Genomic DNA, 12,503 nt, shown 5'->3' with positions numbered 1-12,503 from the left:
AAATAGCGCTGGCGAGTGCTGAGGAAGAAGCCCCGCCCCCTCAGCGGCAGGCTTCTGTCCCGCGATTGTGTAAAAATAATGGCGGGGGCTCATGCATATTACAGTGCCCAGCTGTATATATGCCCTATTTTGCCAGGAGGTACTCAATTGCTGCCCAGGGCGCCCCCCCCTGCACCCTACAGTGACCGGAGTGTGTGGGTTAGTGTGGGAGCATTGGCGCACAGCTACAGTGCCGTGTGCTACCTCATGAAGACAGGAGTCTTCTGCCGCAGATTTTGACGTCTTCTTGCTTCACCCACCGGCTTCTGTCTTCTGGCTCTGCGAGTGGGACGGCGGCGCGGCTCCGGGAACGGACGACCAAGGTTAAGTTCCTGTGTTCGATCCCTCTGGAGCTAATGGTGTCCAGTAGCCTAAGAAGCGCAACCTAGCCGCAGTTAGTAGGTTTGCTTCTCTCCCCTCAATCCCACGTAGCACAGAGTCTGTTGCCAGCAGAAGCCCTCTGAAAATAAAAAACCTAACTAAAATACTTTATTAGCAAGCTCAGGAGAGCTCACTAAAATGCACCCAGCTCCATCCAGGCACAGATTCTAACTGAGGTCTGGAGGAGGGGCATAGAGGGAGGAGCCAGTGCACACCAGTAGTACTAATTCTTTCTTAGACTGCCCAGTCTCCTGCAGAGCCCATCTATTCCCCATGGTCCTTACAGAGTCCCCAGCATCCACTAGGACGTTAGAGAAAATAAGATTTTACTTACCGATAAATCTATTTCTCGTAGTCCGTAGTGGATGCTGGGGACTCCGTCAGGACCATGGGGAATAGCGGCTCCGCAGGAGACAGGGCACAAAAATAAAGCTTTAGGATCAGGTGGTGTGCACTGGCTCCTCCCCCTATGACCCTCCTCCAAGCCTCAGTTAGGATACTGTGCCCGGACGAGCGTACACAATAAGGAAGGATAATGAATCCCGGGTAAGACTCATACCAGCCACACCAATCACACCGTACAACTTGTGATCTGAACCCAGTTAACAGTATGACAAACGTAGGAGCCTCTGAACAGACGGCTCACAACAATAACAACCCGATTTTTTTGTAACAATAACTATGTACAAGTATTGCAGACAATCCGCACTTGGGATGGGCGCCCAGCATCCACTACGGACTACGAGAAATAGATTTATCGGTAAGTAAAATCTTATTTTCTCTGACGTCCTAAGTGGATGCTGGGGACTCCGTCAGGACCATGGGGATTATACCAAAGCTCCCAAACGGGCGGGAGAGTGCGGATGACTCTGCAGCACCGAATGAGAGAACTCCAGGTCCTCTTTAGCCAGGGTATCAAATTTGTAGAATTTTACAAACGTGTTCTCCCCCGACCACGTAGCTGCTCGGCAGAGTTGTAATGCCGAGACCCCCCGGGCAGCCGCCCAGGATGAGCCCACTTTCCTTGTGGAATGGGCCTTGACAGATTTTGGTTGTGGCAAGCCTGCCACAGAATGTGCAAGTTGAATTGTGCTACAAATCCAACGAGCAATCGTCTGCTTAGAAGCAGGAGCACCCAGCTTGTTGGGTGCATACAATATAAACAGCGAGTCAGACTTTCTGACTCCAGCCGTTCTTGAAATATATATTTTCAATGCCCGGACCACGTCCAACAACTTGGAAACCTCCAAATCGTTAGTAGCCGCAGGCACCACAATAGGCTGGTTCAGGTGAAACGCTGACACCACCTTAGGCAGAAAATGACGCGTCCGCAGTTCTGCCCTGTCCGAATGGAAAATCAGATATGGGCTTTTATAGGATAAAGCCGCCAATTCTGACACTCTCCTGGCTGAAGCCAGGGCCAGTAGCATGGTTACTTTCCATGTAAGATATTTCAAATCCGCCGATTTGAGTGGCTCAAACCAATGGGATTTGAGAAAATCCAAAACTACATTAAGGTCCCACGGAGCCACTGGGGGCACAACCGGGGGCTGTATATGTAGTACTCCTTTAACAAAAGTCTGGACTTCAGGAACTGAAGCCAATTCTTTCTGGAAGAAAATCGACAGGGCCGAAATTTGAACCTTAATGGACCCCAATTTGAGGCCCATAGACAATCCTGTTTGCAGGAAATGTAGGAATCGACCCAATTGAAATTCCTCCGTGGGGGCCTTCCTGGCCTCACACCACGCAACATATTTTCTCCAAATGCGGTGATAATGTTGTGCAGTCACCTCCTTCCTGGCTTTTACCAGTGTAGCAATGACCTCTTCCGGAATGCCTTTTTCCCTTAGAATTCGGCGTTCAACCGCCACGCCGTCAAACGCAGCCGCGGTAAGTCTTGGAATAGACACGGTCCCTGCTGAAGCAGGTCCCGTCTTAGAGGTAGAGGCCACGGATCCTCCGTGAGCATCTCTTGAAGTTCCGGGTACCAAGTTCTTATTGGCCAATCCGGAGCCACGAGTATCGTTCTTACTCCCCTTTGCCGTATAATTCTCAGTACTTTTGGTATGAGAGGCAGAGGAGGGAACACATACACTGACTGGAACACCCACGGTGTTACCAGAGCGTCCACAGCTATTGCCTGAGGGTCTCTTGACCTGGCGCAATACCTGTCCAGTTTTTTGTTGAGGCGGGACGCCATCATATCCACCTTTGGTTTTTCCCAACGGTTCACAATCATGTGGAAGACTTCTGGATGAAGTCCCCACTCTCCCGGGTGTAGATCGTGTCTGCTGAGGAAGTCTGCTTCCCAGTTGTCCACTCCCAGAATGAACACTGCTGACAGTGCTATCACATGATCTTCCGCCCAGCGAAGAATCCTTGCAGCTTCTGCCATTGCTGTCCTGCTTCTTGTGCCGCCCTGTCTGTTTACGTGGGCGACTGCCGTGATGTTGTCCGACTGGATCAACACCGGCTGACCCTGAAGCAGGGGTTTTGCCAGGCTTTTGTCCAGGGACACCATAAAGTCCCCTTCTTCCAGATTCGCTATCACTGCTCTGAGTGACTCCATCTTGAATTTGAATTTCTGTATGTACAGGTTCAAAGATTTCAGATTTAGAATAGGTCTTACCGAGCCGTCCGGCTTCGGTACCACAAATAGCGTGGAGTAATACCCTTTTCCTTGTTGTAGGAGGGGTACCTTGACTATCACCTGCTGAGAAAACAGCTTGTGAATGGCTTCCAATACCGTCGCCCTGTCTGAGGGAGACGTTGGCAAAGCAGACTTTAGGAACCGGCGAGGGGGAGACTTCTCGAATTCCAACCTGTAACCCTGAGATACTACCTGCAGGATCCAGGGGTCCACCTGTGAGCAAGCCCACTGTGCGCTGAAATTCTTGAGTCGACCCCCCACCGCTCCTGAGTCCGCTTGTAAAGCCCCAGCGTCATGCTGAGGGCTTTGCAGAACCCTGGGAGGGCTTCTGTTCCTGGGCAGGGGCAGCTTGCTGTCCTCTCTTACCCCTTCCTCTGCCCCGGGGCAGATATGACTGTCCTTTTGCCCGCTTGTTCTTATAGGACCGAAAGGACTGCGGCTGAAAAGACGGTGTCTTTTTCTGTTGGGAGGGGGTCTGAGGTAAAAAGGTGGATTTTCCGGCAGTTGCCGTGGCCACCAGATCCGATAGACAGACGCCAAATAATTCCTCCCCTTTATACGGCAATACTTCCATATGTCGTTTAGAATCCGCATCACCTGACCACTGTCGCGTCCATAAACTTCTTCTGGCAGATATGGACATCGCATTTACTCTCGATGTCAGAGTGCAAATATCCCGCTGAGCATCTCGCATATAAAGAAAAGCATCCTTTAATTGCTCTATAGTCAATAAAATACTGTCCCTATCCAGGGTATCAATATTTTCAGTCAGGGAATCCGACCAGACCACCCCAGCACTGCACATCCAGGCTGAGGCGATGGCTGGTCGCAGTATAACACCAGTATGTGTGTATATACTTTTTAGGGTAGTTTCCAGCCTCCTATCAGCTGGATCCTTGAGGGCGGCCGTATCAGGAGACGGTAACGCCACTTGTTTTGATAAGCATGTGAGCGCCTTATCCACCCTAGGGGGTGTTTCCCAGCGCGCCCTAACCTCTGGCGGGAAAGGGTATAATGCCAATAACTTTTTTGAAATTAGCACTTTTCTATCTGGGTTAACCCACGCTTCATCACACACATCATTCAATTCCTCTGATTCAGGAAAAGCTACAGGTAGTTTTTTCACCCCCCACATAATACCCCTTTTTGTGGTACTTGCAGTATCAGAGATATGCAAAGCCTCCTTCATTGCCGTGATCATATAACGTGTGGCCCTACTTGAAAATACGTTTGTTTCTTCACCGTCGACACTAGATTCAGTGTCCGTGTCTGGGTCTGTGTCGACCGACTGAGGTAAAGGGCGTTTTACAGCCCCTGACGGTGTCTGAGACGCCCGGGCAGGTACCAACTGGTTTTCCGGCCGTCTCATGTCGTCAACTGATTTTTGTAATGTGCTGACATTATCACGTAATTCCATAAACAAAGCCATCCATTCCGGTGTCGACTCCCTGGGGGGTGACATCACCATTACCGGCAATTGCTCTGCCTCCACACCAACATCGTCCTCATACATGTCGACACACACGTACCGACACACAGCAGACACACAGGGAATGCTCTTATCGAAGACAGGACCCCACTAGCCCTTTGGGGAGACAGAGGGAGAGTTTGCCAGCACACACCCAAGCGCTATAATATATATGGGAACAACCTTATATAAGTGTTGTATCCTTATAGCAGCTTAAATATATAAAATATCGCCAAAAAAAGTGCCCCCCTCTCTGTTTTACCCTGTTTCTGTAGTGCAGTGCAGGGGAGAGTCCTGGGAGCCTTCCTCACAGCGGAGCTGAGCAGGAAAATGGCGCTGTGTGCCGAGGAGAATAAGCCCCGCCCCCTATTCCGGCGGGCTTTTCTCCCGGAGTTTGAGATATCTGGCATGGGTTTAATACATCCATATAGCCTCAAGGGCTATATGTGATGTATTTTTTAGCCATAAAAGGTATTATACATTGCTGCCCAGGGCGCCCCCAGCAGCGCCCTGCACCCTCCGTGACCTAAGGTGTGAAGTGTGTGACAACAATGGCGCACAGCTGCAGTGCTGTGCGCTACCTTCATGAAGACTGAAAAGCCTTCTGCCGCCGGTTTCTGGACCTTCAATCTTCAGCATCTGCAAGGGGGGTCGGCGGCGCGGCTCCGGGACGAACCCCAGGGTGAGACCTGTGTTCCGACTCCCTCTGGAGCTAATGGTGTCCAGTAGCCTAAGAAGCCAATCCATCCTGCACGCAGGTGAGTTGAACTTCTCTCCCCTAAGTCCCTCGATGCAGTGAGCCTGTTGCCAGCAGGACTCACTGAACATAAAAAAACCTAAAAACTTTTTCTAAGCAGCTCCTTAAGAGAGCCACCTAGATTGCACCCTGCTCGGACGGGCACAAAAACCTAACTGAGGCTTGGAGGAGGGTCATAGGGGGAGGAGCCAGTGCACACCACCTGATCCTAAAGCTTTATTTTTGTGCCCTGTCTCCTGCGGAGCCGCTATTCCCCATGGTCCTGACGGAGTCCCCAGCATCCACTTAGGACGTCAGAGAAAATAAGAATTTACTTACCGATAATTCTATTTCTCGGAGTCCGTAGTGGATGCTGGGGTTCCTGAAAGGACCATGGGGAATAGCGGCTCCGCAGGAGACAGGGCACAAAAGTAAAGCTTTCCGATCAGGTGGTGTGCACTGGCTCCTCCCCCTATGACCCTCCTCCAAGCCAGTTAGGTACTGTGCCCGGACGAGCGTACACAATAAGGGAGGAATTTTGAATCCCGGGTAAGACTCATACCAGCCACACCAATCACACCGTACAACTTGTGATCTAAACCCAGTTAACAGTATGATAACAGCGGAGCCTCTGAAAAGATGGCTCACAACAATAATAACCCGATTTTTATAACTATGTACAAGTATTGCAGATAATCCGCACTTGGGATGGGCGCCCAGCATCCACTACGGACTCCGAGAAATAGAATTATCGGTAAGTAAATTCTTATTTTCTCTATCGTCCTAGTGGATGCTGGGGTTCCTGAAAGGACCATGGGGATTATACCAAAGCTCCCAAACGGGCGGGAGAGTGCGGATGACTCTGCAGCACCGAATGAGAGAACTCCAGGTCCTCCTTAGCCAGGGTATCAAATTTGTAGAATTTAGCAAACGTGTTTGCCCCTGACCAAGTAGCTGCTCGGCAAAGTTGTAAAGCCGAGACCCCTCGGGCAGCCGCCCAAGATGAGCCCACCTTCCTTGTGGAATGGGCATTTACATATTTTGGCTGTGGCAGGCCTGCCACAGAATGTGCAAGCTGAATTGTATTACACATCCAACTAGCAATAGTCTGCTTAGAAGCAAGAGCACCCAGTTTGTTGGGTGCATACAGGATAACAGCAAGTCAGTTTTCCTGACTCCAGCCGTCCTGGAACATATTTTCAGGGCCCTGACAACATCTAGCAACTTGGAGTCCTCCAAGTCCCTAGTAGGTGCAAGGCACCACAATAAGCTGGTTCAGGTGAAACACTGACACCACCTTAGGGAGAGAACTGGGGACGAGTCCGCAGCTCTGCCCTGTCCGAATGGACAAACAGATATGGGCTTTTTTGAGAAAAAACCACCAATTTGACACTCGCCTGGTCCAGGCCAGGGCCAAGAGCATGGTCACTTTTCATGTGAGATGCTTCAAATCCACAGATTTGACTGGTTTTAAACCAATGTGATTTGAGGAATCCCAGAACTACGTTGAGATCCCACAGTGCCACTGGAGGCACAAAAGGGGGTTGTATATGCAATACTCCCTTGACAAACTTCTGGACTTCAGGAACTGAAGCCAATTCTTTCTGGAAGAAAATCGACAGGGCCGAAATTTGAACCTTAATGGACCCCAATTTGAGGCCCATAGACACTCCTGTTTGCAGGAAATGCAGGAAACGACCGAGTTGAAATTTCTTTGTGGGGCCTTCCTGGCCTCACACCACGCAACATATTTTCGCCACATGTGGTGATAATGTTGTGCGGTCACCTCCTTTCTGGCTTTGACCAGGGTAGGAATGACCTCTTCCGGAATGCCTTTTTCCCTTAGGATCCGGCTTTCCACCGCCATGCCGACAAACGCAGCTGCGGTAAGTCTTGGAACAGACATGGTACTTGCTGAAGCAAGTCCCTTCTTAGCGGCAGAGGCCATAAGACCTCTGTAAGCATCTCTTGAAGTTCCGGGTACCAAGTCCTTCTTGGCCAATCCGGAGCCATGAGTATAGTTCTTACTCCTCTACGTCTTATAATTCTCAGCACCTTAGGTATGAGAAGCAGAGGGAACACATACACCGACTGGTACACCCACGGTGTTACCAGAACGTCCACAGCTATTGCCTGAGGGTCTCTTGACCTGGCGCAATACCTGTCCCGTTTTTTGTTCAGACGGGACGCCATCATGTCCACCTTTGGTATTTCCCAACGGTTTACAATCATGTGGAAAAAACTTCCCGATGAAGTTTCCACTCTCCCGGGTGGAGGTCGTGCCTGCTGAGGAAGTCTGCTTCCCAGTTTCCATTCCCGGGATGAAACACTGCTGACAGTGCTATCACATGAATTTCCGCCCAGCGAAAAGTCCTTGCAGTTTTTGCCATTGCCCTCCTGCTTCTTGTGTCGCCCTGTCTGTTTACGTGGGCGACTGCCGTGATGTTTTTCCCACTGGATCAATACCGGCTGACCTTGAAGCAGAGGTCTTGCTAAGCTTAGAGCATTATAAATTTACCCTTAGCTCCAGTATATTTATGTGGAGAAAAGTCTCCAGACTTGATCACACTCCCTGGAAATTTTTTCCTTGTGTGACTGCTCCCCAGCCTCTCGGGCTGGGCTCCGTGGTCACCAGCATCCAATCCTGAATGCCGAATCTGCGGCCCTCTAGAAGATGAGCACTCTATAACCACCACAGGAGAGACACCCTTGTCCTTGGATATAGGGTTATCCGCTGATGCATCTGAAGATGCGATCCGGACCATTTGTCCAGCAGATCCCACTGAAAAGTTCTTGCGTGAAATCTGCCGAATGGAATTGCTTCGTAGGAAGCCACCATTTTTACCAGGACCCTTGTGCAATGATGCACTGTTTTTAGGAGGTTCCTGACTAGCTCGGATAACTCCCTGGCTTTCTCTTCCGGGAGAAACACCTTTTTCTGGACTGTGTCCAGAATCATCCCTAGGCACAGCAGACGTGTCGTCGGGATCAGCTGCGATTTTGGAATATTTAGAATCCACCCGTGCTGTTGTAGCAGTATCCTAGATAGTGCTACTCCGACCTCCAACTGTTCCCTGGACTATGCCCTTATCAGGAGATCGTCCAAGTAAGGGATAATTAAGACGCCTTTTCTTCGAAGAAGAATCATCATTTCGGCCATTACCTTGGTAAAGACCCGGGGTGCCGCGGACAATCCAAACGGCAGCGTCTGAAACTGATAGTGACAGTTCTGCACCACGAACCTGAGGTACCCTTAGTGAGAAGGGCAAATTTGGGACATAGAGGTAAGGATCCCTGATGTCCCGGGACACTATATAGTCCCCTTCTTCCTGGTTCGTTATCACTGCTCTGAGCGACTCCATCTTGATTTGAACCTTTGTAAGTGTTCAAAAAAATTTTTTAGAATAAGTCTCACCTAGCCTTCTGGCTTCAGTACCACAATATAGTGTGGAATAATACCCCTTTTCTGTAGTAGGAGGGTTAATTTAATTATCACCTGCTGGGAATACAGCTTGTGAATTTTTTCCCATACTGCCTCCTTGTCGGAGGGAGACCTTGGTAAAGCAGACTTCAGGAGCCTGCGAAGGGGAAACTTCTCGACATTCCAATCTGTACCCCTGGGATACTACTTGTAGGATCCAGGGGTCCTGTACGGTCTCAGCGCCATGCTGAGAACTTGTCAGAAGCGGTGGAACGCTTCTGTTCCTGGGAATGGGCTGCCTGCTGCAGTCTTCTTCCCTTTCCTCTATCCCTGGGCAGATATGATCTTATAGGGACGAAAGGACTGAGGCTGAAAAGACGGTGTCTTTTTCTGCAGAGATGTGACTTAGGGTAAAAACGGTGGATTTTCCAGCAGTTGCCGTGGCCACCAGGTCCGATGGACCGACCCCAAATAACTCCTCTTCCTTTATACGGCAATACACCTTTGTGCCGTTTGGAATCTGCATCACCTGACCACTGTCGTGTCCATAACATCTTCTGGCAGTTATGGACATCGCATTTACTCTTGATGCCAGAGTGCAAATATCCCTCTGTGCATCTCGCATATATAGAAATGCATCCTTTAAATGCTCTATAGTCAATAAAATACTGTCCCTGTCAAGGGTATCAATATTTTTAGTCAGGGAATCCGACCAAGCCACCCCAGCTCTGCACATCCAGGCTGAGGCGATCGCTGGTCGCAGTATAACACCAGTATGTGTGTATATACTTTTTATGATATTTTCCAACCTCCTGTCAGCTGGACCTTGAGGACGGCCCTATCTATAGACGGTACCGCCACTTGTTTTGATAAGCGTGTGAGCGCCTTATCCACCCTAAGTGGTGTTTCCCAACGCGCCCTAACTTCTGGCGGGAAAGGGTATACCGCCCATAATTTTCTATCGGGGGGAACCCACGCATCATCACACACTTTATTTAATTTATCTGATTCAGGAAAAACTATGGTAGTTTTTTCACATCCCACATAATACCCTCTTTTGTGGTACTTGTAGTATCAGAAATATGTAACACCTCCTTCATTGCCTTTAACGTGTGGCCCTAATAAGGAATACGTTTGTTTATTCACCGTCGACACTGGATTCAGTGTCCCTGTCTGTGTCTGTGTCGACCGACTAAAGTAAACGGGCGTTTTAAAACCCCTGACGGTGTTTTTGAGACGTCTGGACCGGTACTAATTGTTTGTCGGCCGTCTCATGTCGTCAACCGACCTTGCAGCGTGTTGACATTATCACGTAATTCCCTAAATAAGCCATCCATTCCGGTGTCGACTCCCTAGAGAGTGACATCACCATTACAGGCAATTGCTCCGCCTCCTCACCAACATCGTCCTCCTACATGTCGACACACACGTACCGACACACAGCACACACAGGGAATGCTCTGATAGAGGACAGGACCCACTAGCCCTTTGGAGAGACAGAGGGAGAGTTTGCCAGCACACACCAAAAACGCTATAATTATATAGAGACAACCTTATATAAGTGTTTTCCCTTATAGCATCTTTTTTATATATTTCTAACGCCAAATTAGTGCCCCCCCTCTCTGTTTTAACCCTGTTTCTGTAGTGCAGTGCAGGGGAGAGCCTGGGAGCCTTCCCTCCAGCCTTTCTGTGAGGGAAAATGGCGCTGTGTGCTGAGGAGATAGGCCCCGCCCCTTTTTCGGCGGCCTCGTCTCCCGCTCTTAACGGATTCTGGCAGGGGTTAAATATCTCCATATAGCCTCCGGAGGCTATATGTGAGGTATTTTTAGCCAAAATAGGTATTCATTTGCCTCCCAGGGCGCCCCCCTCCCAGCGCCCTGCACCCTCAGTGACTGCCGTGTGAAGTGTGCTGAGAGGAAAATGGCGCACAGCTGCAGTGCTGTGCGCTACCTTTAGAAGACTGAGGAGTCTTCTGCCGCCGATTCTGGACCTCTTCTTACTTCAGCATCTGCAAGGGGGCCGGCGGCAAGGCTCCGGTGACCATCCAGGCTGTACCTGTGATCGTCCCTCTGGAGCTGATGTCCAGTAGCCAAGAAGCCAATCCATCCTGCACGCAGGTGAGTTCACTTCTTCTCCCCTAAGTCCCTCGTTGCAGTGATCCTGTTGCCAGCAGGACTCACTGTAAAATAAAAAACCTAAGCTAAACTTTTCTAAGCAGCTCTTTAGGAGAGCCACCTAGATTGCACCCTTCTCGGCCGGGCACAAAAATCTAACTGGCTTGGAGGAGGGTCATAGGGGGAGGAGCCAGTGCACACCACCTGATCGGAAAGCTTTACTTTTGTGCCCTGTCTCCTGCGGAGCCGCTATTCCCCATGGTCCTTTCAGGAACCCCAGCATCCACTAGGACGATAGAGAAATAAAAATTATTATATCAGCTACAAGACATTAGATCTGCACTATGGCAGAACCCAAATGCTGGGAGGGAAGCATCAGCTAGCAAGGACAGGCAACTTGTGGGACTACTCATCACAGCCTGTCATGCCAGTTTAAGCATACCCTAACAGAAGAAGGGCCAGAGCATTTTGGGATTTGTGGTTTGCATCAGCATTGCATTGTTATCCAGTATGTTAGCACGACTAGCAAGGAGCAGTCCTAGGTGTCAGGAACCGCAGGCGATGTAGAAGAGAGACGTGGGTAGAATCCAGAACGGTCCGGCAGCAACCTTTGCTACTGTGTAGCTTGTAGTACGCCTCCCCGTCCGAAAGAGGGGTGATGGCTTTGGGGCTGTGATCGCCTTCACCGGTGAGACTACATCAGAGCTGGCCAAACCAGTCCTCGAGATCTACCAACAGTTCACATTTTCCAGACCTCCTAGCTAGTGCACAGGTGTAGCCATTACTAATTAAGATGTGCTCCATTCATTCCTAACTGACAATTCTACAGATCTCCAGGAGGCCTGGAAATCATGAACTGTTGGTAGATCTAGAGGACCGGTTTGGCCAGCCCTGGACTACATGGTCCATGGATGGGACAAAAACCAGGAACGGTCCAGATCATACAAGGAGGCTGTAGGCTCTTCCTCACAGTCTTCCCAGGGACACCTGTCACAGGCACCAGGCCGGGACACCTCACCGGACAGGGACACGCACTACAAGCTCCGCAATGTTAGAGGTCCCTGCATGAAGCCAGTCCAGTATGGTGATCCGGGGTCCGGACCGTTCCCGTTTTAACCCATCACTGGATAAGAGTTTAGATTAATGTCCGGGTGAGCAGGCAGAGACAGCCAGAGCAGGAGCCGCACACACCGCACATGCAGCCACTCACAGCAGCTCAGACGTCCCCGTACAAAACCGGAACGCCGGATATTTACCTACAGCAGCGTAACACAGTCATTATACTGGTGCCCGGGCCTGACCATCCTACAACTCGGGGCCACGGACTAAAGGCAACAGAGAGACACCGCATGTCACAGCCGCTGAACTCACCTTAGTTACTCCAATCACATCCATACTGCAATCCCCGGACTCCACAATCACTAACTTGCACCACTGGCACTGACCTACCCAGCGAAGCCGCCGCCATGCAATTCATGCACAAATCCAGCCAATCAGAGGAGCGCAGAGGGGCGGGGCGTGTGGCAGATCCGGACCTGATTGGCTGCTGTAATGGCGGGATTTCACAATGGAAAGGACTGGAGCATATGTGATTTTTGTATTCAGTAGCAGCTGTACTATCGCTGCGGCTTCCAAACCATTGTGTGTATAAGCTAACAACAGCCCAGGGTGACGTGTGTGTGCCAGCCGCC

General features: G+C 50.2%; 1 protein-coding gene across 1 annotated transcript in view; it reads right to left on the bottom strand.

Moving 5' to 3' along the window:
- LOC134970049 (mRNA decay activator protein ZFP36L2-like) overlaps window positions 1-12,292 on the bottom strand; it is a 34,364-nt gene extending 22,072 nt beyond the window's left edge. The window contains exon 1 of the mRNA XM_063946153.1: window positions 12,184-12,292. Coding sequence (XP_063802223.1) covers window positions 12,184-12,207 — 24 coding nt within the window. The 5' untranslated portion in view covers window positions 12,208-12,292. The remainder of the gene's footprint in view (window positions 1-12,183) is intronic.
- Window positions 12,293-12,503: the final 211 nt, after the last annotated feature.

This window comes from Pseudophryne corroboree, chromosome 11 (genome assembly GCF_028390025.1).
Source record: "Pseudophryne corroboree isolate aPseCor3 chromosome 11, aPseCor3.hap2, whole genome shotgun sequence".
NCBI lineage: Eukaryota > Metazoa > Chordata > Amphibia > Anura > Myobatrachidae > Pseudophryne > Pseudophryne corroboree.
The sequence above is the reverse complement of the archived record's forward strand: the minus strand, read 5'-3'. Positions and strand labels throughout refer to the sequence as shown.